The sequence below is a fragment of the Aphelocoma coerulescens genome, chromosome 5, assembly GCF_041296385.1.
Source record: "Aphelocoma coerulescens isolate FSJ_1873_10779 chromosome 5, UR_Acoe_1.0, whole genome shotgun sequence".
In the NCBI taxonomy this organism is placed as follows: domain Eukaryota; kingdom Metazoa; phylum Chordata; class Aves; order Passeriformes; family Corvidae; genus Aphelocoma; species Aphelocoma coerulescens.
Genome location: NC_091019.1, coordinates 57755883 through 57781683, shown reverse-complemented (window position 1 = coordinate 57781683; position 25801 = coordinate 57755883). Strand labels below are relative to the sequence as shown.

The following is a 25801-nucleotide window of genomic DNA, read 5'->3' as shown; positions in this document are numbered from 1 at the left end:
GGGTGGAAAAGGATGTGTGCTCCATAGAAACTATTACTAATCAACTCCCCATAACTGATAGGATTGTCATCAAGATAAATGGCAGCGCAGGGATGTTTTAATCATTTAGAAATTGCCAAAAATCCCCCTGGCTTTCCCCCAGTGGTTGTGGTTAGATTATGTATGAGGTTTCTGACATTATTTTCCTAGAAGAGGGAAGGATTGCATAAGAGGGCTGGAAGCCTATAAAAGTGTCCTCACTTGTCACGGAGAGGAACCAGGTTAGACTTTTTCAAAGGCAGCTGAAGCCTGTAGCTGCACAGAAAAAAAAATAAATCAGAAGAAGAGAGAACTTCTTTGGAAGATAGACACTAAGATTACTTTGCATAGAAGTGTTTCTCATGTTTTCTTCTGATAGTATTCCCAGTTGGGTAGAAAGCACCTGAATCTGCTTGGATCATGAGGAAAACAAAGTATTCCTGGGCAGCCTTCGTGGGAGGAGGCAACAAGAAGGGGGAGAAAATGGCTGGGGAAAATGCAAGAATACTGCCTGAGGCCACACATGAGGAGAGAAAGAAGCAGGAGGTGAAGAGGAAAGGGAAATTGAAAACCTTGGCAAACAAATTGCTGAAGACTGTGGTTGGTGGGAAGGAGACAGTGGAGAAGGCTGGTGCTGAGGATGTGGCAGGGAATTTGCTGAAGATGTCGACTGGTAGGAAGGGAGTTGAGAGAGGGATGCCTGCAGGTAACCTTGAAGTTATCTCTGGGTCCAGGCCTGGATCTTGTCTGCCCCTCCCAGCCCTACAGGCTCTTGTTTTTCATTAACTTCTGGATTAGGTTCTTTCCACTCTCCTCCTCCCCATCCTTGTCCTGAATTCTTGTCCCTTCTGAACCATACACTTGCTACTCTGGACTGTTCTGTATTTCACTTTCCATTTGCCTCAAAATGTTTCTCTTTACTGTTCTTATCTTTATCCCTGCAAAGACTCCTGATGTGTCTTGTGAGAAAGATGATGTACATGTGACTGACACCCCATTGGTGTGACTGTGCTGTTCCTCCACAGGTGGGAGGGGGAGGTGGGTTGTACAGGGGCTGGTTGTGCCAATTGAACATCTCCTGTGTCTTGCATGTATCGAGGCAGGACAGGTGCAGTTTACAGACCCCTCCTGAATAACTTGACAATTGCTTTGCTGGAAATCCTTGCCTCATCCCTTCTGCATTTCACGTCATGTTCGTCCCTCCAGTCCTGTTCAGTTTAATTCTTACTATATATATGAGATGTTTTCATAGAGGAAAGGTAGGAAGGATATAGGCAAAATATAGTGGAAGCTCATGCTTTTTCATTCTTCACTATACACCCAAAGTTGTATCCTGAATTATTTAAGTCCCACTGCTTTTGGCTTTACCTAATTTTCCCTGCATTCTCATCAAGTTCTATTTGTCCTCTGGGCTCTGTTCCAGATACCTTTGGACAAATCTTAGCCCTCCATTGCTCAACCTTGTAATCTGCAAAACCCGTGGAAAAAAACCCTGCAGCTCTGTGCAGCTGTTGTGAGAGTACATCTAACACTTGTTGGTTGGCTGAATGTGCTAGGTAAGAGACTTTGGAAACAAGCAACACTGAAAAATTTCCTTCCAAGGGAGCTTGCAGCACTTTGGTCCTGCCAAGGTTTCTGTAGAGGAGGCAGAGAATTCCTTCCAGACTTGACTTTCAGCTGTTGGTTTGTTCAGAAGATGTCCTTTCTTTAATGCTTTTCTTCTGGACAGAAGGTACATTTCTTAAGGAAAGACTGTAATTAATGAACCTTCATTGCTCACGTGAGGAGGTCTCTGGAATGATGACAGAAAGCTGCAGACTAATCTGCAGGCTTGGTTAACCTGGAGGAGAAAGGATGGAAGAAATTTAGAAACAAAAATGTGCTTGCCCTGAGGAAACTGGGAGATGCCAGTGCTAGACCTTAAGTGGGCTGATCTTGATTAGATCCTGAGGAATTGCGGGATACATGTAAACTAGATACTTCATAACTTGGATATTAAAGTGATGGGTCCTATACATAAGTGGACAAACAGCAAGTTGTGTTCTTTTTCTGTTGCAGAGGAAACCATCTGCACATTAATTGAGCAAGGAAAATTTTTGGAAGCTTGTAATCAAATTTATAATCTGGATCCTTCTGGAAATGATGGTGTGGGAAAGTCTGAATCACTTTATGCACTGCTGGCTGAACAAATGTGGACTGTAGTGGGAGAAGTGCTCAGTGGAAGTGATAGGATGCTCCTGGAGCCACTGCAGTCAGTGGGGGAATCACTGAAGTGGGAGAAGCAGAAGGAAGCAGAGTGGCTTGGCAACAGCCGAGAGATGGAGTCTGTTTCCACCTGGAGTCCAAACTTCTGGAGAAAAGATCTGGAGGAAAAACTAACGCAGTACATGGCAGCCCAGATTCCCCTGTTTGGTTCCTCTACTAACACAGATGAGACTGCACTAAAACAGCACCTGAGTCATCTGGAAACAACATTTCTCCCCAGCCTGGAGCACAGGAGTGATGTCTTCAAGGAAGCAGGACTGCTCGTCACCTATGCCCGCTGCTGTCATGCCTGTTTGTGTTCTCACCTTGCCACACTTACTGACAGTAACTGTCTCAGCTTCAGCCAATGTCTTTTAATTTATGAATGGAGCATTAAAATGTACAAAAGGTATGTCTGAGGGACTTTTTCCTTAATTTTTTCTGTATCTCTATTTTTCATGTCTGAGAACAATCCCTGCTTCCTGATAATGCTGTGATGATCGGGATTCTTGCTGAGTTTAGATTTGCCCACTGTCTCTTTTATCTTCTGTGCTCTCAGAGCCTTTTTTTCATTGCAGTACTCCCTCTTTCTAAAGCCTTAATACCACATTCAGGGTTTACCTAGGGTGGGCAGGTATTTCTCTGCCTGTTGGACATGCACAGTTTTCTGCTTTATTGAACAATTTCTTTCCTCGCATCAAGCCTTTTTTAGCAAGATCCATAATACCCCAATTACCCCAGAGTAATTTTCCCTGGTCTTTATGTCAGCATGGTACGCTATAGATTTCTCTTGTTCTGCCCTTGGGTCTCATGCTGCTTTATCTGGCTTGTAATTTTTCCAGTTTTTTATGTATTTCCTTCATTAGTGTTCAGATCACTGGAAAAACATATAACAGATCATTAAATTCCTTCCCAAGTTTGGGGAAACAGATATGGCTTTCCCCTTGATCTGAAGAGTGGCACATCTGGGACCCTTTGGCCCAATGTGAATTCAAAGTCTGTGGGTGTCATCAAAGCCTGCAACCTTCTTGTGATTTCTTTTTTTATGGTGGATGAGGCGTTTGATTCTCTGTGTTTGTGGTTTAATTGCTGCTTGGCAGCTCCAATCTACTTATGCCCTAATAGTTCTCAGCCTTTTTGGATTATTTGATTGCTTTCATTCAAGCCTACAGCTTCTCTGTTTCTTGTATTAATTACACTTATAAACCCTTGAGTAGCTTAAGCAGTTCATCAGGTGGGCTCTTCTCCCAGCCAGCTCCTGAAGGAGGGAAGTGATGTGGTAGGTACTCACTGGCCATCATCAGGCAAGTGGTCAGGAGTACCACTTGCTGCTGCTTTTAAAATGGTAAAGCTTTGGAGTAATGGATTGATGAAATATTGAAAATTTAATAAAATTGGAGGTGAAAAATTATGTAATTTAAATATATAAAGGAAAGTCAAATATAGGAAAAAATGTATTATACAAATGCTGAATTCCTTCAAGAAAAAAAAAAAAAAACAACCAAACAAGTAAGACCAGTAACTGTATTAGTCAGATGGCAGTGAAAAAAGTGGAAATGAGAAGAGCAGAGATTCTAGACTTCAGCATTTGATTTTTCCTCTCTAAATACAGTTACAACCTCTTTGAAAGCTCATGAATAGATGCAGTTGTCTTGGTATATAGCTGCTTCTTATTCCATTCTGAGAGAGTATGTGACACTTGTAAAATTGTGCACTCATGCAAGTGTGCTTGGGAGACTCTCCCCAAGCCTAAGGAATTCAGCAGCAGCAGTGAGGGAAAGGGAGAGGGAAGCAACAAGCAAAAATCTTAATTTGGGCAGCAAATGTAGGAAGAAGGAAAAGAAACAGCACAAAAGAATAGCTGGCAAAAGGCCATTGTAAAGATCATCTACTGTGCTGTGGCTGCCCAAGCATGACAAACACTGCTGGGTCCTTGCAGGACACCCTGTTTGCCCCGAGTGAGGCTGTGGTGCCAGGCAGGGGGTGCCAGGCAGGCGACGCTGCGGACCCGCGGGAAGCTGCTCTCTGGCTGAGCTCTTGTTTCTGTACACAGTGGCAGCCAGGCGTGTGAGAGACCCGGGCACATCCCCCAGCACAGCCCTTCCCTTGGTGCGCAGTGCCTCATGCGGATTATTTTGAAGACTGAGGAAAAGTTACTTGCAACCGCGCTGGTAAGAGCTCAGGAGTTTTACCCCAATCTGCCTGTTCTTTTCCCCAGGTCCTAAATTAGGGGTGCCCTTGTTAAATAGCCAGCTCTGCTCAGGCATGTGAGAGCCCCGAGGTCTCCATCTTCACCAAGTTTCATTGCAGAGCACAGATGTGAAGATCCATCCCTGCTGCCAAAGGGATGCTGGCCTGTCCTTGCTCCTTAGCAAGGAAATGCTGCAACATTTGCAAATCTCTCTTCGTTCCACTGCTGCATGTTCAGAGACCTGCAATCTGCTCTGCTCAGAAACGCATTTATCTGAAGGAAAGGGAGACTATGGGTGAAACCCACTTCCATACTGAGGGCCATTTCCAGATGCTGTTCATCTTTTCTCCATCTGTTAATGATCCCATCATGTGCAACAGTTGGGGTTTTTTTGCAGCCCCTTTGCCTCAGCTGTGCAGGATATTGAGGCTGCTAAGTCTGTCTGTGCGTGGACCCCTCACAGTTCTCTCCAGTCTACTGGACTGACTCTGCTGAGGTTAGAGCAAAGATTATTTCCAGAACTCAGCACCAGAAAATGTGCAGCTGGTTCCCACCCAGCAGCCCTCTGCAGAGAATCCTGCCTTGTGATCCCACAGGTGACCCCAGCCCTGAGGAGGCTGCAGCATCTCTTTCTTCTCTCAGCAAAGCTCCCCCTTTGAAGAATTCTGTTGAGACATGTGGAATACAAATGAAGCCAGGAAGATGTGTTGTAGCAACGGGGAGTTCCAGAGGAAACCATGTTATTTGGAAAACTCAGCGGGGCCTCTTTTATTCAGCTAAAGCTGAAATGAAACTGCAGGAGTTACCTCACTCAGCTCTCTTGCTTTCCATTTCCACCAGCCCCTGGGGAGCAGAGGAGGGGAAATTCCATGGCAAACTGCTGAATCATCCCAGGGAAGGTACTCTAAATTGCAGAGATTTTCCTCAAGACTTATTCCCTGAGAGAGAACACAAAGGTAGTCACAGACACGGGAGTAGAAGTGCCAGCTGGTGACAATGTGCTTAAAGCCTACTGGTTTCAGTGTTTAAGTATCATTATGGGCTGTTTCTAATCATTGCCCTGGAGAAGACCACGTGTTATTAAGCTCTTTTTTTATCATTTGTTTCAAAGAAGGAGGTGACTTAACTCAGGACAGTGCCACTGAGGTTATCCTGGAGCAAGTCACTGAGTCATTGACAAGCCCTCAAAGAGCCTGACTAACAGTGATGGGAAATTTAACTACTTTTTTTTTTTTTTTTTTCAGTTCTCTCTAATGTAATAGCTGAAGAATGCTTTTGCTTAACCATGGGCTTTCTGCTTTCCTGATACACCATGTGCTTAGCAGACTCACCTCAATCTGGTAGTGGTTATGAGCTCTTGTGCCATGCTGCCCTGAGTTTTCATGCCACTTTGGATCCTGAAGCATTGTAGCTCTATGTGGTGCTGCATTGTACAGAGAGAACAGAGCTGGAAGTGCTGGACAGGGTAGCACAGCATTGCCCCAGCTTGCTTCAAACCTGGCCAGCTTGGGACCAGCTCCAGATTCAAGCTAATGAGCTTGAGTGGACATAAGCTGACTCCATATGGAAAAATTATGGCTGTCTCTTCAGCTCAGTGGCACATCTTATAAAACCTGTTTTATCCCTCTATTTTTGGTTCTAGGGTAATTCAGCCCTTCATTATGCTAATATACAGGAAGCTGCTATTGAGCAAAAATCCTGTCATTATCTCTGAACAATTGTCATATATAATTGTGACTAAACCACGTGGTGTGTGTTTTGCCACTTCAATGGATGACTACATTCTTCAGAATGAGAAGATCCTGACCAGAAAAAGTCATGGTCTGCTTTGCTTATGAATACCTGGCTTATCGCTGGGTGTGGCAGCCTGATACCTGTGCAAAGTAAAAGCACTTTAAACAGAAATGAGTGGTGAGAACTGTGACCATATCTGAAGGTGCTGAGATCTCAGATGCCACATGGGGTTCAAAACCACTTCCAAACTCCAATGTGGGGAACTTGGTCATCTCTGCATGCAGGAAGCATTGCCCTCAGCCTGGACACTCTGGGGCAAGGGAGCTTTGTGCCTTTGAGGTTGCAAAATTGGTGAACTGAAAATGCTGATGCCATTGAGTGGGTTGTCAGTCTGTCACTTCTGCCCTTTTTGTACCGGGGAATTTGACATGAGTGCAAGGCAGACCTTCCAGCATGATGCCAGCGTTCATTCTCATACTCATTTACACTGACTGGCAGAGGATCACTTGGGTCTGTGTCTTCTCCCCACCACCCCTCTGTTTTTTCAAATGGACAAAAGGAGGACTGAGAAGTTCATGTTCTGCAGGCAGCACAGGCGTACTGACCATCCACGGATCTGAAGCCTTGCAACATTTTGGTCAGACAGGAAGGAACAAGAAGGAAGCTGTGCCTGTTTATTACAGCAGAAGTTCTGGTCCTCTCCACATTGGAGCTTTGGTGCCTGAGGTGCTGGTATCACTACAAGAGCTAGGACAAGCAAGCTGTTTCTATTTCAGACACATCATCTGATCCAAAACAACTAAGTGCTGTGGCTCAACAAGTTATTAATTGCCTTGCAGTTCCTCACTAAGCCCTGCTTTGTCCCATTGTGGGGGGTAGGCTCGAAGTGTTTGTGCAGCTCAGCTGGGATGTGCTATCTCAGCACATTGTGTTCACACATTTGCTCACAGTCAGGTGATGGCACTTGTGAGGAAAGGAATTTTTCTTGGTTGTTTACAACTGCTTACTTGTCTTTGATTAACATTTTTCAGTGAATATGGGAGAGCAGTTGTTTTGAATATACTTTTGATTAAATTCTTCAGCTGACAACCAAAAATTTCCTAATTCATCAGCCAGAAAAGAACAAAGACAAAAATGGGAGATCAGACTTTACATTCCTTGGAGGAAGATTCAGAAATGAAATAAATAAGCGAGCCAGTCTTTTCAGTTTAAAGCTTCTATAAAGGTCAGATCATGTTTTAAGCAACAAGCCCTTTCTCTGCAGTGTTAGTTTTGTTTTTACAGTCATTCAAACTAGCATAAGCCAGCCAAGTCTTGGGAAATTTCCCGTTGTGCAGCCTCATGGGGCCCATCTCACCATGACAGTAGCTCTAAACACTAACCCCTCTCCTCTTGGCATTCACAAGTCCCTGGCTCAAGCAAGGGAATGGTTTTAATTTATGCTTGCTGGTTTCTGCGGGTGCTGGTTGGAGAGAGGAAGGGTGGAAAATCTCAGCTACAGTAGCTGGCAGCATGGAGATGTGTCTAAGCATTGTTTTGCTGTGTGGGCGCCTTCATTTGAGCTAAGCTAACTAGGGAAGACTGTAGATAACCCAAGCTGACACTGGGATGAAAGAAAGCTGCAAATCATTTAAACTCAAACAAACAATGTAGAACAAAACAGAACAATGTTATTAGGTCAGCTGGAAAATAGCCAGGCTTTGGGTTAAATGAGACAGCCAAAAAAATAGAAGCAGAACTTCATCTAGTCCAAATGCATAATGAGAGGCTGGGAAAGCTAACTCATTATGAATGCCATTGTATCTTAACTGTACTTTTTCATTTTCTTTTGTCATTTAGAAGGAAGTAGGGAAAGCCCTGAAAGAAGCCTTTGATATTGGGAAACCCCCTTGTGCAGATGCTGCAGTCATTGAGGTAAACGGGGGGGAACTGAAAAGCTCCCATACTTCGGGGCAGTTATGTTTTTGCACACAAGTATGTGGGTATTTGGCAAGACTCAGTTTTGCATGTCTCAGGCTAAGCTCAATGTATTAAAATCCTGCAAGCTGGCTGCCATACTTAAACTGTGTCTGTTTGTTCCCAAACCTGTTTTTGTCCTGGGCATACATAAGGAAAAAAAAAAACCTTACTAAACTAAGGATAAGCCTGAGCTGATTCGAGCTGAAGCTGCATTTTCATACAGACACCTGGATCTTCATGTAATCTTTTGGCAAGTTGTGGTGTATGTTACCCAGTCTGCTCTGTGTGAATTCTGCAAAGTGCTTTTATAAAAGGAGGAAGAGCTGCCGAGCTGTGGCAGGGCCCCATGTCTGGCAGTGCAAAATGCAGGCAGGCTGCTCCCTGCTTGTCCCTGCTGAGACTGCTGCCCTGGTGGATCAGGCAGAGCAAGGGGATTCTGCAGAGCACAGCAAAGGCAAGTGCTCCCAGGGCATTGCAGGAGCACACCCTGCTGATTGATGAGCAGCACATACCTGTGGGCAGTGGGTGTTTGGATCAAGACCTGCAGAAGGATTAAAATAAATCTTGGAGTTTACATGTGGGCTCAAGTGGTGCTAGAGATCAGGGGCAGGTTGTGGGCTGCCATGACTATATCTTTCTTCTCCACTTCCACCACCCCAGCGGCAGTCCCGTTTCAGGTCATGAGAGAGGGAAGTAGTTCCATGGTCCTTTGGGATGGCAGCAACCTCAGGCTTTGGAAGCATTGCAGATCAACAGCAGCTGGTTTTCCTTGTGAGGATACAGCTTTAGCTGGCAAGCACTGGCTTTTCTGGCCAATCTCAAACCCAGGCACCAAATGCAGAGCTCACAGCAGGGACTGTTTCCTCCTTGCCTTGCCCTGTACCTGCTGGAGCAACGGAGAAATGATGTACCTGTGCTAGGGGGACTTTTAGCTACCAAGCTGTTTCTTTTCCTGCTCCTGGCTCACAGTGAAAAGTGAACTAAGACAAAGTCTGGTTTGAATCCCCTAGTCCTCATATCTGTAACATCTGGCCATGCTTCAGCATGAGCTGTTTCACTGTGTTGTGTATGCAACTGACAGGTTTGAATGCTCTGGGGTGGGTGATGGAAAAGCCTGGATAAATAGGAAAGCCTTATGAAATTACTACCTCCTCAGTTTTCTCAGGCTGACACTTAAGCTTCAGATAGAAAATGAACAAGGTGTCATGGAAACTCATTGGCCGTGATTTTCTGACACTTTGGGGTGGTGTATTTTATCCTGTCCTTTTGGGTGAGCTTTTACATCTGTTGTAAGCAGTGGAAAAAACCCTTCATGGTGTGAGGCACCCTTTGTCCCTGGCTGACAAACACTGGGAGAGCACAGCATATGGGTCCATCTGTCTCCTTTTATCCATCTGGCTCTCCTCCCCTTGCAAGCTTTTGTTTCCACAGAGCAACTAATGGGCACCATTAGGTTGCCATCTGCTCAAGCCAGCCCGATATGGGGTGAATTTTGAGCTGTCTGGCATAGCCCACCTCCTGCAGACACCTGGGCCACCCAGCTGAGGTCAGTGGGGCAGGACATGTGCAGTAGGGTTTAACACACAGCTCTGTGTCAGGTGTGAGCGGTGGTGGCTGGGAAGGTGACACCTGCCCTCTCCAGGCACCCCATGTAGAGACCCTGGCAGAGGTGCAGGGCACACAGTTAGATCTGTCTGACCTTCTTTTTAGTGGCTGTACCCAAATTTGTCTGTGAGGGTGAGTCAGGTAGAAGCACAGGTGCTCCTGCAGATGGCAGGTCTACGTAGGGATGAGCTGAGCTGCCGGGCTGGATGTGGCCAGCAGAGAACATCTGCAGGGACAGGCTTTTCCCCAAGCACAGGCCTGCTGACTACAACAAAAACAGTGGTAGCAAAGGTGTAGGGTCAGGCATTACAATCAGGTTAATGAAAAATACCTCTATTTCCATGAGGGCTCTCAACTGAAGTCAAAGTTGTTGCCTAGAGGGCAGAGGGATTTGCTGCAGGGTAAGCAGTAGGATGTATTCCTGTTCACTGCATAGGGAACAAATGGCCCTGGCCAGTTCTTTTCTCACATGTTGAAATCCACAGATACTAACAGAGAAGACAGAGACTGCCAGGCGAGTCAGTGAGAGCCTGAGCAAGAAGGTGGAAGCTGAGTGCCTGGAGGAGTGCCTGAGGTTCCTGGAGAGGTAGGAAGGATGCTGTTTTCTTCCTTGGGGACATTCTTAATGCTCAAAAGAAAGAAATCCTGATGAAGCAGATGGTGATGCTATGTTCACCTGGATCTAGATGGCTGTTTCCCATCAAGCTGTTACCAGAGAGACAGCACTTCACTGCTGTTTGTGTCCTCAGTATTTGTTGTTGGACTAAAGCTGAGGGAACAGAGTGCATCTGGACTAGCTGGGACAGGATAAAGCCTTGGGGGATGTTCTGGAGAGGCTCAGACCTTAAACACACCTGGGAAGAGGGGTAGCCATGTGTCCAGTACCCAGGCCTAGCCCTTCCTACCCTGGCTGTGCTTCCCAGGCACAGTGTTTTCTGCTGGCTCCGTGGGAGGCTGGGGAGCTCTGCTCTGTCCTGGTTCTCATAGGAGGATGAATGTCTTCTCATCTTGCCTCTCACCACTTCCTCTGACTCCCTTCATCTGCTTTTTGTTCTTGGGTATTTCTCTCCCTGTGTATCCCCTGCAGCAGAAAATGCCAGGACTGTTGGTTACAGGTGGTATTTCAGATGGAGATTTGATTTAAGATCCTTGACCCTCCACATGATGAGAGGAAGGAAATTCCTATAAAATGGAGTTGTTCAGGAGCTGTTTGTGAGACTGAGACTGACAAAGCAGTTGACAGACCTTGTGGGTTATTCATACACACTGAGACTTTGTTCTGCTGCTTTATCAGCAGAGCCTGAGTTGCTTCCCAGAAGGAAGTGTTGTAAATCAACCTCCTGCCTCTTAGTCCTTGGCAGGGGTACCCAGGCAGCTCAAGGGCTCTCCCTGCCATTCCTGTGTTTCTCTTCCTCACCAGCTGGGCAGGGCAGAGACTGCCTTTGTCATGCTGTAGATCCCACCTTGGGGATTGAAAATGTGTGCTAAAAAGAAAAATAATCACAGAATATTTCTTCAGTTTGCTATTGCTGTCAGACATGTTATGGAGCATGCCAGATTAAAGGTATTTCCTGTTTTAATTTAGCTATGAATATGAAGTAAGAAGCTTTCTCCAGCTTGATGGCTGCCTGCAGATCTGCACCAGCTTACGAGTCCTGGAGAACTGCTGCCTTCTCAGGTTAGAAAACAGAGCCTCATGACATGGGGATCAAAATGAGTTTTCTGCTGGTCTGATCTCCTTCTGACTGTAGTATGAGGCCAACCTTGCCTCCAGCTGGATCTGGTCATCCAACCCTGTGCACACCAGCCTTTAAGCATGGAGGAAGCCAGCTGCTGTCAGCAAGACCCCTTCAGAGCTGTTCTGGCTGCCCCAGCAAGAGGGAGGCTCAGATGGGGGCTGACTGTGGGTGACTGGCCAGGGCCTTGATTGCTGCATTGGCAGGGCTGTACTGCCACTTTTTGCCTGCTCCCAGGCCCTGCAGGTGCAGGGGCTGTAGCCATTTCCCCATTCTTGCACTGAACAGGAGGCAGGCAGCAGTGCTGAGCCACATGTGGGGACACTATCCTGACTAACCCTGCCATGGGTTGTGATGTCGTTCCTTTCCCTGGCTTGATCGTCCTTCAGCAGGAAAGCCTCATAAAGGTTGTGTTGAGATGTGTGTGCTAATGCACTTGGCAGGTGCAATCTTAAGTGCTTTGCTGAATGAAACCCCATGGAATATGCCAGGCTCTCCCTGGGGTTGCTAGGAAGGAGGGAAGCAATAAAGCACAGAAGGGTGGAGGAGGATGTTTGCACCTATGAGCTAATTTCAGAAGCACTTGCAGCAATGGAGAAAACAAGGTTGCTTCTCTTCTTCCTGTGTAAAGTTATCTGGGGATCTCTGGAGTCAGCAAAATGCCAAAATCCAACATATGAACAGTGATTACTTGACGTCAGAGCCTTGTGTTGAGCCTAGGTAGCTGCTTTGTTTGTTGTATTTGCATGTTGCTGATGCTGGATCCTACACTGAATACTTATGAGTCTCTTTTATGTAATCCTTTACAGTGTTACTGAGAATGAAGTTGTACACTGAGCCTTTCCAGAATGTAAAATGTCTGGTTTCAAGCTGGTGATAATTTTAACTAGGATTTCCTGACTGGAAGACTGTTCTGATGGAAGATAATTGTTTGCCTTGTATTTGTAGGTTGTCGAAGGCCCACAGGAGGCTTACCCAGACTCTATTTGTTGAGGCTGCTTCATGCTTACTTGTTTTTGAAAATACTAACATTTTTTACTGATCTGATCTCACTAGTGATGGGTACAAGTGGCATTTGTGTGCACTGAGCTTTCGTGTCCTTGTGGCCGTGTCTTAACGAATGCACAAATGCAAATCACTGAGCTGGCTTTGGACCTGAGCATGTGTCCGTTCAATTACCCAGGCAGCTGTGTTGGTTACAGTAGAAAGAGTTTTGATCTGAGAGAATAGCATGATTTGATCTGATCAATACTTTCCATATTTATTTTTTTTAACAGAACTGTCTGGCATAAGCTAACATACATTTGCAGTGTCAGCACTGGCCAGAATGTTAAGGTAAATGCATTTCTAGACAGAATGGAAGATGACATTATGGAGCATTTTCTGCAGACCATCACTTCTAAAGTCAAGGTATTGGAGACCCATTTTAATTCTGACTGTTTTCAGACCATATGAGTGGCATGCACTTCCCTCTCATGATCTGATTTGGAAAGGGTGAAGCCATAGTTTGGCTTTCAAGCCCAGTATTCTCCTCTGCCTTGTCAGAATCTGTATGGACAGCTTCACCTTTCCCAGTTTTGGGATCCCAGTTTCACTGTGTGTTTGCTGTTGTGCTACAGATGGGTACCCAGATCCCAAAAGTTGAATTTCACCTGGTACCTATTCATTCCCATCAGCTGAGCATCTTCCCACGACAGTGATAACTCACAGAGCCCAGGGCTGTGCTAGGTAGTCAGGATGCAGAGAAGGCTGACCAGAAATGTGTCCCTTCCTTGAGATAAGGTCCCCTCCCTTCACACTTAGTATCAGCCTATTAGCCCAGACACCCTTCACCCTTGTGTCTGGAAAACACAGAATTCCAGGCTCCTAAAAGTGTGTGATCCTGTGCAATTCCCTGGGAAGCTCCCCTGAGCATCTTCAGGCTCATTGCACAGGATCCCTTGGGCATGCTGAAGGCAGCAAAAAGAAAATGACAAGAGAAACTCTGGCTACACTGTGCAGTTTTGGTCTCCAGAGCTCAGTGCCAGCCTGTCCCATGGGCCCACACATCTACATGGGAACTGGGGGTGGTTCTGACAGGGAGCACGGGCAACCCTGGGGGGGAACAGGAGACCTAGGGCTCAGCTTTCAGTCTTCCAGGTTTGGGCTTAAGAAGTTAGTACATCCTTCCCGAGCTGGAATTGTTTCTTTCTTTCATGTTTTGCTTTTCTTTGAAATAAAGGCACAGGATGCTGCAGTTTGTGGAGGAGTCTTGTTTCCAAGAGCAGAAAGAGCAAAGGCACAATGATCTGTGTCTGTTGTTTGTGCAGTGTCTCTACATGTGCACCCTTTGACTCTGATTCTTTTCCTCAGGGAACACTGAAGGACCACTTCAAAAAGTGTGACAGTGGTTTTGACCACATCCTTGAATCCTTAAAGCAAAGCTTTTTGACCTTTGGGAAGAAAAAACCAGATATATATGAGGTAAGAAATAAGTAAGAAAGTGAGAACAAGATGTTACTCAGGAAATCATCCTACAAGAAAGATGGAGAGGGATTTTTTCCAAGGGCATGTAGTGACAGGACAAGGGGGAATAGATTCGAACTGAGAGTAGGTTTAGGTTTCAGGGGGAAGTTCTTTGCTGTGGGAGTGGTGAGATGCTGGGAGAAGCTGCCCACAGAAGCTATGGATGCCCCACCTCTGGAAGTGTTCAAGGCCAGGTTGGATGGGGTTCTGAGCAACCGGTTCTGGTGGAAGGTGTCCTTGCCCATGGAAGGGGGTTGGAACTAGATGATCTTTAAGGTCCCTTCCAACCCAAACCATTCTATTATTCTGTGAAATCACTAAAACTAATAATTGAATTTTTGGATGACACAGTATTAGAACATTAATCCAAACTACAGTTTTGCCTGTTGTCAAATGGGCTTTTAAATATCTAGTGGTCTCAGTCCAATACCTCTGCCCACCTCAGATGGACAGTGACAGCTGGGACCTTTCTGTGATTTCAGCAGAGAAATCAACAAGTGAAGAAATGGGGAAACTGAATGTATCTCCCAAATACAGAGGGGAATATTAGTCTCCCTCTGATCCTACCGTTGCCCCAATACCATTATACTGGAAATCTTCTCAGCTTCTAATGTGTTTCAACCTTATTTGTAAGGATTATTTATCTCTTTGATGTGGAATGGACACAGAGGGGTGAAAAGTCCAGATTCTTAAAGGGCATAGTCTCTCACGCAGAGCATTGGCAAAGAGAACCTCACAAAGTCCCCAAGTTTTTTCACCTTTACAGTAGCCTAAACAACTTGTCTAGGATCTCACAACACCCTTGAGTTTATCTCTTCAGCAATGAGGTTGGTACCTGGTGTACCCTCTCTTGTGTGCAGGCTGGATTTGCTGCTGCTATGTGTGCCACATGTCCTCCTAAGCATGGGACTCCTGTATCTGCAGTCTCTTTGTCAGTGATGATTTTAATTAACATTTTGCAATATGGAAAAAGGTAATGGAAGAGAAAAAAATAGGATCTATTCTGCTGTTGTTCAAAGCCTGTCACTGGACATTATGTCACATTACTGCTGGGGCAAGCAGCAGCTCAGTGGTGAAATGCTGTGCCAGAGCTCTCTGTCTCTTGCTTTGTCTGTTTTGGACAGAGCTGGGGATTTCCTGTACCTTTGGACTGCAGCCTAAAACTGCTCTGATTTCAACTGCTAATGAAATGTGGTTTCTGTGCAGCAGCCCACCTCCCTTCAGAAACACTCACTGTCCCTGTTGGGCACTTCATGGCCTCTGCACTGGGGTTCCTCAGCAGGTAGTGGGAGCTCAGAGGGAGTTGCCCAGGTGACTTCTCTGTGCCCAGCCACAACTGTGTGACCAGGGGCCCTGTGTCTAGTGTGGATGCTCCAGGGAGGCTGCATCTGGCTTTGTAGCCCAAGCTCTCCCCAGGTGATGTATTTTTTAGCCAAGCCAAGTGTCACTGCAGCTCTGGAGTGTGACTGACCTCTGGCTCAGCTAACTGGTCCCATTGCTTTTGATTGGATGTCTCTGCACTTGTCATCAAGGTTTATGTCATCCACATACAGCTTGGGGGTTGTTCAAGTGTTAGACCAAGAATTTAAAATTAATACTTAAGCAAAGAAGTGGGACAGCCATCTGCATGGGCAGAATATCCGCTGTCTGCCCTGGTATAGGTGTGGTCTGGACCTTGCTCAGTGCAGGGAAGTTAATCTGGGTGTCTTTGCTCTGGAACAGGCCCTCGTCAAGGCTGTCAATGCCATCATTATTACAGAATACATGCAGGCCCTCCTGACCACTCCCAGGAAACCATCTTCTATGCAGAGGAGGAGGATTGTCAACAAGATAGAAGAAGATCATAGGATGATGCAAACCATCTTTAAAGAGTGCTTAGTAAGTCTTTGATATGGTTACAGTTTTGCTCTCTTTCATCAAGAGCAATACCAGCAGAGGAAAAGACTCTGAAAGCAACAAAAAGGTTAAGAGTTTTTACCACAGGGGTATCAAGCTTCACAGAAATGACAGTCAGATGTGCTGACAGCCCTTCTGATCTGCCAGAAGCTGTTAGTCCATGGTTTTGAAATGTGTGACCGAAGGAGGCAAGTTTCGCACTGCTGCCACTGACACAAGAATGAGGCGTGCTCCTCTGAGCTGGTGAGACAGCTCCAAAGCTGCCAGCTCCTCCCATCAGGCCTCTGGTACATGGCATCGGGTGGCAGTGCTTTCCCTTGAGCCTCTGGAGTGATGAACCAAAGAGGCTGCTCCACATCTTCACCTGCTCTGTGGATTGTCCTGTATGGCTGCTCCTCCCTGGACATGGAGTGTGCATTACTATCGCTCCATCCAGCCCCTCCCTCCCCACAGGCCCTTTCCAGCCCCTCAGAGCTGGGATAATGGCTGCCTGAGCCATTTCCCTGTGCTGTGGCATTTCCTCATGGCAAAAACATGCTGATGCTGTTGTGGTTGCTGACGGTTGTGGAGAGGAACGAGTCTTCCTGCAGGGGTAAACACCTCACACCATCAGGAGGTAAAGGCGCATTGCAGAAGATTGGGTGTAAAAGCAGAGCCACACCTCTGAAGAAAACTTGTGCAGAAGTGCTGGTTCTGATTTGCAGAAACAACTTCAGAAGCTTAAAAAAGCCTCTTTGCTCAATTCATAATCGGGTGTCATTGGCAGGGCTGCACACAGCATCTGTGGGTGCCACCAGGCTGTCACATGGGTCCTTTGATTACCCAAGGGCAAGGACTGCAGTGGCAGCAGTGTCCTCTCTTGCGTCTGGTCCAGTTGGAGAATCACTGCTGTGCAGTGTCCCTGGCATGGCTCATTAGCAGATGCTAATGGCTGGGAATGTCCAAGCATGGTGTTTCATAAGGGGCTGGGCTGAGCAGCACAGCAGCAGTTGCAAAGTCAGTCTGGTAACAGGACTCAGATGGGACAGGGCATATAAACCCCCGTAGCTATACTGGTTTTAATAATTTCACAAATGCTGAGTCATTCTCACAACTTGCCAATTTAAGTGCTAGGGACTGAAAATCTATTTTCTCACAGATGAGTCTCTTGCAAGCCATTTGTCAGCAATTCTTACCTTGTCCAACAAATAAAATGAAATAAAAATGATCGCCTGTAGGCTTCTCTAAAATCCTCTCAGACCCATTATAATGAATGCATTAGTTTCATGGTGGAAAGCTGGAAGCTGACAGTGCTCTTAGCTGAAGACCCACCTCTCCTGGAGTGATCAATCACAGATGAATCAATGCTTTGAGCAACTGAGCCATGAGTAATAGCAGGAATATTCTCTAATCTTAACTCTGAAGTTTACCAGTAATGCTATGCTCAGCATCAGCTTTGGATGTAATGTGCATGGAATAGTGCAAAGGAGATACAGGAAATCTACTTATCTATTAAAACCCTACATTCAGCTTGGGTGGAAAAGGGCTGCATCTGGTTAGCACTGTTTTCACCAGTGTCCCCAGTGTGTGCACTTTCTTACTTGATGTGAGAGCACTGAAAACCTTGGAGGTGAAATGCACAAGTGATTTGCAGGGAACAGCCTGATCCTCAGTCATGAGGCACACGGTTATGCATGCGAAATATGTACTCTGCTGCAGACTGAATTTATTGTGCAGTTTCTGCATAGGCTGCACCTGCTCCCTGCCCTCTCTTCAGGCTCTTCCTTCCCCTCCATTCCCAAAACACATTAGGAAATACCTTGCTTTTCTCCTAAGAGCATTACGTGTCAAAGGCACTTAAACACTGCTGACAAGACACCTCTTTTTTTTTCCTTTTAGACTGCAGGCTGTTTGCCTCTGACCTTGCCTGTCTGTGTAGTGCTTAACTAAATCTGACGCCTTCAAATTAATTAGCATTTTGTAATAGTGAGCTTGCCAAGTATGAAGCTGTACAGTACCAGTGCCTCAGGAGCTGAGTACAGCTTATGCACTGAGCAGAGCTAGACATGCTGTGTGCCTGCAGTGCAGGGGGAGAGGGGGAAGGCTGTCTTCAAGTATTACTATTATTTTTAATTTATATTCAATGCAGAGGTGCCACATGGAGAATGTGACTGCTGTTTCTAATGCCCTCTGGAGATCAGGGGAACCTGGGCTTCTCCTGCTCCATTTTAGCAGCCCGTTCTCCAGGTTTGCTTTGTCACAGAGTCTCTGTTGATGTGGTGGCATCAATAATTCAGGGAAGCAATTTAATTGCATTACTGCACTGATGAAAAATGTGAGCAAGACCTGAAGTTCTCTCTTGGTGGTTCATCTGCATTCTGCTTCTCCAGCTCTGCTAAAAATGCAGTGTGTTTTTTGATGAGACTTTTTTCTCCTGTGTGCAGATTAGAGGGAGTTGATCGTATGCAGCATCAACCATGTTATGTTCTTTACACTGTCCAGCCCTGTTTCCCACTTTTTTTCTCTTAGAGGATCTGTGACCCCTCATCCTGTCCCCGAGGTTGCTTTTCTGTCCCTGGGCTTGTTTTGGGGCAGCAGAAATGCCAGCATGTTTGGCCAATGAAGCTTGTTTTCACATAGGTCAAGCATGGGGCTGTGCTTACCTCTAGAAGCAAACCATCTCTCACAGGGTGAAATGGCCCTGAAAGGACAGGCAGTTTAGGGGAAAATGAGGTACATTTGCCAACTTTGCCAAAACAAATGCAGGAGGGGATTCTGCACTGCTGAAGATAGTTGCCCAGATACCCTGGAAGCAGTCTGTGACTGCTCTCCAGGTTCTTTTCTGCTACCCTGGGGAAAACCACATTTCTATACATGCACAGACACTCCTGCAAAGCTTCTAAGCCACACAGAGAGATTCCCAGTCTGACACAAGTCCAGCTCTTAACACGGTGTGCTATTTCTCTTGTCCTGAACACATCATTGCTTTTCTCCCCAGGGTCCTGCAGCTGGTTCTCTCAAGGATCCCATAAAACTAATTTTAGAACTTCTTCAAACTTCTGATCCTGAGGGGATGAAAATAGCACTTCTGCCCATTCTAAAAGAATTTCCTGACCTCAGGTAATATCTTTTATTGGTTTGACTTCTGTACTTTCTTACATGATTACTTGACACCAGAAGACCTACAACAATATTAGTCCTGTAATACTTTTGCAGTGTGTTGGGCTAGGCACAGGGGCCATTTGAATGTACTCACTGGTGCCTGGTTTATAACTTTGTCAGACATGAACTGGTGGTGGAACCATCTGTGAAGGTGAAGGATGGATGAAGTTGCTGTCAACAAAGCAGAAATGCTGTGGAAAAGTACTACCTGAATGCAGAATTTACAGGCACATGTGTGTCAAATGTAGGTTTCAAGAACATCCTTAACTCGGGCATTTCATAACTTCCAAATCCTTGGCTTTTCGCTTCAACACTTCACCAAACCTTATATAACTAATTTCACAAATTTCTAGGTGTATTCAGCAAGAATATACACTTACATTTCTTGCAGGAAACTTAACAGAATTGAAACACAGCTTTTACTAAGAAGGAGAGATCTGAGCTAACTGCATTTGTTCCAAAGCCTGTGGTTTATTGCATCTATCTTTTGTTCTGATGTGCTCTGCTAGTGCCTGTGTTTTTCCAACGTGACATGATTGCAGTTTAGAGCTCTCCATCACTGGATGGTGTGAAGGCCAAAAGTGTAAACACCTTCAAATGTGGGGCAGACAATTTATGGTAGATAATTATTTCAGTGCCTATTCAACATGTACAGTCATGGTATAACCTGTAGCAAGGGAAGTCTCTAGACTTCTGTATGAAGGACTGCTGTAGGCAGAGAAAAAAACAAAAAGAAAGACAAAGAGATTATGTTATGCTTCATCTAGTTTCTTACTTCTTTTTTATTTTACTACTTTTGAAGATGCTATTGAGCTAAAAAGCTGCTTATCTGATACAGCATAGCAATGAGATATATATATATATATATATGTATATATATATATAGTATAGGAAGTGGGTATAGAAAATTCTCAGAAGACCCAGATCTCAGAGGAGGTCATCCTGGTGTGAGTGGATGCGTTGCTCTTGATTACAACAGATTTCTCTGTTTCAAGCTGTTTGGCTTGGTTACATTTGACTTATATCCAATATGGTGTTACCCTGCTCAGCAGAACAGTGCTCTGTAGAACAAAATCCCCCTTCCACATGAACAAGAATTAGCTCCATTTGAGGGGAGAAAAGATACCAGAAATGCTTCCCAATGGTCATACATTGAGTTATCTGAAACCTTTTATGATAGATACAGGCCTTTTTCTAGGAATGACCTGAGCTGAACACTTTCAATAGTTCACAGGGATGCTGTGTGCCCTGGGCTTGGGACCCATGAGCTCAGCCCTATCCCACACAGCTCTTGGGATATGGTCTCCCCCTTAGGTAGCCAGAGGGTGTCAAAAAGCAGCTTCCAATATTTAGTCTGGTCCAGCAAAACTGAGTGATAGGAAACAAGCTTTTTTTTTTTTTTTCTTGACTCATTCACTGACCTGCCCTCTTATTGTTTTGGAAGGAAGGAACACCTGAGTGCAGTGCTGGACATGAAAGACTCACTCAGCCGAGAAGACAGAGCTGCTCTCTTGAAGGCATTTCATGATAATTGCAGGGAATCGGAAACAGAAGCAAACTTGCTTTTTGCAGATATAGAAACAAAACCTAGAAAATATGGACTCTGTGGCTGCCTCTGCTGCTAGCAATGGTGGGTGTGTGTGAGTGTGCTTGTGTGTAACACGGGTACCTGCGCAGGTAGGCGTCCCTGCTTGCAGGAGGTGGAGCTGTAGCTTCACCTCCCCAAGGTCCTCAATGGTCTATTATCTGGCTCTACTTCCCCCTCTCTGCCTTCAGACTCCCACATCCTGGAGGATCATGTTCTAGGCAGTGCAGGGTGCTGAATGCTCAGATGAGTGATTCAGGTTACAGCAGGGACAAAGGAGAATACAGGGCTCTTTCTCCCCATCTTTCAGTCCTGTCTGTGTGTCCCTGCAGCAAGGTCTCTCTGCAGCATCCTGTCCCTCCCAGCTCTTACCCTCTGCATGGGCAGGGTCTCCCAGGCAAGTACTGTTTCCTCCTAGCAGGGCAAGCCAAGGGATCCTCTAAGTGATCCTCCTGCTTCCCTGGTGCCGAGGGGAGGGATATGTGAACCCCACTACTGCCCACCCCATGACAGCCGCATTAATTAAACCAGGCTTGGCCCCATTTAGGTGACTGTGCCATGCTGTGAGAACCAGAGGCAAGCGTACCCACTGCATGCTGGCAGCAGCAGCTGGTGGCAGAAGGGAGGAGGGTTAAAATCAGAGGGATGACTGTGACTGTAAGGTGTTAAATCCAATGGCCAATTGCCAAAGCTCATTTGGAGCACTTGCAATTGCCTTTCAGTCTCCCAAGGGACTCCTTTGTAGTCACAAATGGGCATTTTTATTTTGGGGCGGGTAAGTTGCAGCAGATATCGAAGTTAAGCAGCTCCTCATGGTTTTAAAATACTTAGTGGAGAACATACAGCTATTTTCTTCACTTTAAATAATTAGCAACTTCTTGTTAGTCCAAGTTTATCCAGCTCCAGCTCAGAGATGGGGAATTTTGTTTTATGTCGGCCAGGTCAGAGCCCTCAGCGATCAGAAATAGTCCTGCTCAGTTAATAACTACAGATTGTCACCAGTCACCTTCTGTTGCATAAGCTGACTAGACTATCTCAGGTTGAGAAGCACAGTCCCTTTCCTCCTCCACTCTCAGATGTCACCATTTATTTATAGTTGCCCATGTTAGCAGATCAGGGATGAGTTATGCAGGACTCTGCCCTCCAGGCACAGACAGGCAGCAGGCTGCCCTGGTAGCAGGGAGAGAAAGCAATTAGAGAAACAATTAATAAGCACACAAGCTTCCTCTCCTAATGAAAACTGATTCTGATATAATGAACTGGCTGTCAGCCGCCCACGTTTATACCCTCCTTTAAAGAAATTACCCATAGCTTCACTTTTGCTTTAGTAAAGATATCGAGGAACACGATTTTAAAGCATTGTAAGTCACTTAATCTCCTATTTGCTGAAATCCCCTGGGTAAACAGGCTCCCAAATCCCAGCAGACCTGGCTGAATCTGCAGTGTGTTGGACACATGTCTAGCACAGTTTGGTGGCCTTACCTGAGCTCAGAGGTACCAGTAAAGGTGAAATTAGTTCTGGGATGTTCCACCTTCCTCCTTCCATCCCAGCCCTGTGATTTTGCTGCCATGCTCTGGGGTGTGACCTGTAGGCACTCTGGAAATCAGCTACATTTTCCTAGCCAGGAATACATTTGTTCCTCCTGCTTATGGAGGTGGCAGGGCTTTGGAAAAGCACTGTTTTTGGTTGTTTCATGTTAGCACAAAACATCCTTCCAGAAGAGGAGCGAGAATTGGCTAGAGAGGGCAGGCAGCAGCAGGGGTGCTGCTCAAGGCTGTGGGCCCATGGATTGCTTAGCCCAGGAAGTGGAGGATTTCAGCAGGTAAGTGTCGATACAGCTTCATACAAGAGTGCGCACAGGAGGGATGTTTCTGCTGTTTGACTCTTGCACATGTTCTGATGAGTGCTATTTAATTATCCAGCTTTTTTCTTGCCTTCCCTCAGGTCTGCTGGGAGAAACATGAGGCCTTGGTCCGCTGTGCCAGAATACGCAATCACAGCTCCTTGAAAGCTTCACATACAGCTGGATGCATGGAGAAGCCCGTCAGCCATGGAAGACAATTCCTGCACATTTGCAGGAAAACTATGTGGCACAAATCCTATTCTTATATGTAAAGTCCAGGAGAAGGATGAATGGGATATGGTAGAAAGACATTTCTTCAAAATTTCCTAAAGACTGCCACTCAGCTGAGTCCTAGTGGTTATTCCCAGGTTGTGGCATGGTGGCAAGTGTGGAGGAGGAAGAGGGTTTCCCCTCACCAAATTCCTCTCTGTTTCCATCCCTCGTTCCATGAAATCTCTAATGAAACCATGGACTGCTGCACCACATGGTGTCCCAGCATTGCAACCTCCCGAGGGATCCAAGACCTGTTAGGGAATCTTGCCTGGCGCATTGTGCTGGAAATGCCTGCAGGTCTGGGCACCTTGGTCTACCCCTCAAAGCCTGATCTGCACCAGGAGGGTGCAGACAGAGCTGCCTCTTCCCTCTCTCATGAAGGCTGTGACCTGCTTTGGGGGCAGCTTGCCATGGTGAGATGTGGGATGGGAAACTCCTCCTGTATGAGTTTTACAGCTGGCTCTGGAGCACAGTCTTGCATTAATTTTTATACCTCAGTTACTGGAAATTTCCTGTTGGAGAGGGAGGGGAAAGCCTCATGGGAAGCAGGCAGTAAAAGGAGCTGTTTGTCCCAGCCTCCGGGCAAGGTCTCTGCTAGTTTTCAGATGTAAATAGGCAGTTCCAAAGGGAAAACAGTGACTTTTCTTCCTGGTTATCTATGGACTGGTCACAGTCCCTAAGTTGGGTGTACTTCAAGGCCCTCCTTTGCTATTGTGTGAATATAGGCCATGACTGCTCCTCTATGACACCATTAGCAAGCAAACAAACTCTACCTCAGATGTGCCAGTGCTCTTCTGAGCAGCCATTTCCCCTCAAGTCTGTTTCCCTAACAAGAAAAGGGAAAATTTGTGCATAAAATGTCAATGCGTGATGTGTCATGCCCTGGTACCCTGGGAAATGCAGACCCAGCTGGGTGCTGCCACATTCTGCAGTGCTGTGCCATCACCCCAGGGAACAGGTGTCCCATCCTAGAGCTCTGCATGCAGACAGGGTTCTGTGAGCTGGACAGGAGCCAGGGCAGGTTTGTAATTGTCATTAGCTTTGCTCCTGGCGCAGTGCTGAGCGTGGGGTGAGTGTCAGAGGAGCAGGAAGAAACAGGTTGCTCCACCTCCAGGGAGTCCTCTGTGTACTTTCAGGGCACCAGGAGACCTTGGCACTGTTACACTTCGTCCTTCATATCACTGAAGGGCAGTGAGAGCAGCCCGTGGCCTGCCTGCTCTTCCTGACTGCACAGCTGCTCCAAAAGCCAGTGCTGGTGCTCCTCACATTTTATAGCTATCCATTGTGGCTTCAGTGAGACCTTCCCTGGGATGTGGGAAGGCTGGGGAATCTGGGGGAGCTGCAGCCTGGCTGGGTGGGCATGGGTTGGGATGCACAGCTGGATGAGCACCTGCCTTCTGAAGGTTGCCAGCCCTGCCAGGCACTCTGGGCCAGTCACCCTCCCCTCCTGCCAAACTGCACATTTTTTTAAGGGTGGGAAGGGATGAGAGACCTGGATGGCAGGCCCTATTGTGAGAGCAGGGTCAGGGTCAGCCTCTGCCAATAGGGATTTCAAGCAACAAGCCTTCCAGAGAAAATAAATAGAACCCTCTCTGACATTTCGATCACTGTTGGGCTAAAAATAATCCTTCTGCATGTGGACAGCTCTGGCCACACGCACGTCAATGTCTGTGTGTGTCTGTGCCATTTGACATCTGCAGCCAGACAAGGGTGTGTTCTGCTTGGAATCAGCAGCTGGGAGCCCCGAGGGATGCCAGGCTTGCCATTGCTGTGTGTGCATCAATGAGGTTTTGTAGCAGCAAGTTTCTGCACTCTGTGTGAAGCATCCAGTCATGGAGAGACCAAATAAAGACTTGAGTTTGTCCATGAAGTTTAGTGCTGGCGGCACAAGTGAAGTTTTCCAGAGCCAGAGGGCCCAGGGATGTTGGCTGAAGTGGGCAGGGGGGGCGATGAGGAGAGGCAGCCTGGTGTGGAGGCAGATGGTGTGGGAGGGATGTCCTTGGGCACCTGCAAGTGACCTGCAGAGAGCAGATGGTGTGTGGGGAGGCTCCTGGTGGCTCCCCAGGAGGAGAGGCAGTGGCAGGGATAATGCTGGGTCACTCCCTAGGACTGTTTGAGGTGATCAGGGAGGGGAGGAGAGGCTGCAGGGAAGGAGAATGTGGGATTTTCCTTGTTTGATGGAATGGATAAGGGATTTTAATCCACTCTGTTGTGTGACCTGAACTTCCCAAGTGATCCAGCCTCCTCCTTTCTAGCCTTCACCCTAACCTGGGGTTAAAGCACTTGTGTGGGATTTGCACCACTCTCTGCAGAGGGCTGGAAGCAGGGTCACACTCAGGATCCTTCTGCAGGATTACCTTGTGGCCTTGGGATGTGGGCAGGGACAGCTCTGCCACTGCCACCAGCCTGCCAGCGCCACCACAGAGCTGTGCTGTGCATCTCCCATTTGGCCTTGCATCCAGTGACTCCACCTCTGCAAGCAGGACAGGATCCCTCAGAGGCTCCCTGCACAAAGTCCCTCTCCCACTTCCTTTGCACCCAAGGCTTCACTGGGATCTCCTCGGCACAAGGATTGTGCCATTGCCATGTTCACCCATCACCCAGACCTGCCAGGCTTGGGATGTGGGCAGGAAGGAGTGACAAGCTGTTCTGGCTCTTTTGGAAGCTGTGCTCCATCATCTCTCCAGCTCTGCACTGGGCAGAAGGGTTGTGTGATGAGCAATGATTTGTCACCCGAGTCCCCCACACAGCTCAAGGCCAGGGTCTGGCTGGCTGCTTTGAAGTGCTGCTACAGGGCCTTGCCAGCCAGTCCCCTCATTTGAGCTCTTGTCTCCGAGGGTCACCTTCAGTGCTTGATGCTGAGGACAGTGGAAAGCAGATGCTCCTTAATTACGCTGCAAGGTCTGAGGAAAGACCTGACATTTGCTGAGGTGCCACCTGTGCTTCCCTGGTTTACTTAGTGGCTTTGCCAAGGATGTGACAGGGAATGGAGGGCTTGATAGTGAAAAACACAGGTAATACTCTAGGACATGCTGAGCTCTGTTGGATATCAAATGTACATGAGGAGAAT

General features: G+C 46.7%; 1 protein-coding gene across 6 annotated transcripts; it reads left to right on the top strand.

Moving 5' to 3' along the window:
- The first annotated feature begins 358 nt into the window (after positions 1-358).
- On the top strand, positions 359-24657 carry LOC138111875 (tumor necrosis factor alpha-induced protein 2-like). Of its 6 annotated transcripts, XM_069018342.1 has the most exons (12): positions 363-724; positions 2077-2671; positions 4316-4433; positions 8027-8101; positions 10237-10337; positions 11337-11429; positions 12765-12897; positions 13840-13950; positions 15715-15870; positions 18866-18987; positions 20474-20659; positions 22560-22649. In XM_069018342.1, the coding sequence occupies exons 1-11, from the start codon at positions 439-441 to the stop codon at positions 20652-20654; spliced, it is 1971 nt and encodes a 656-aa protein (XP_068874443.1). In that variant the 5' UTR covers positions 363-438; the 3' UTR covers positions 20655-20659; positions 22560-22649. The 6 variants fall into 6 exon arrangements, with proteins under 6 accessions (XP_068874448.1, XP_068874446.1, XP_068874447.1 ...); XM_069018345.1 differs by lacking the exon at positions 15715-15870 and having other exon boundaries at positions 360-724; XM_069018344.1 differs by lacking the exons at positions 20474-20659; positions 22560-22649 and adding an exon at positions 19150-19789 and having other exon boundaries at positions 362-724.
- Positions 24658-25801: the final 1144 nt, after the last annotated feature.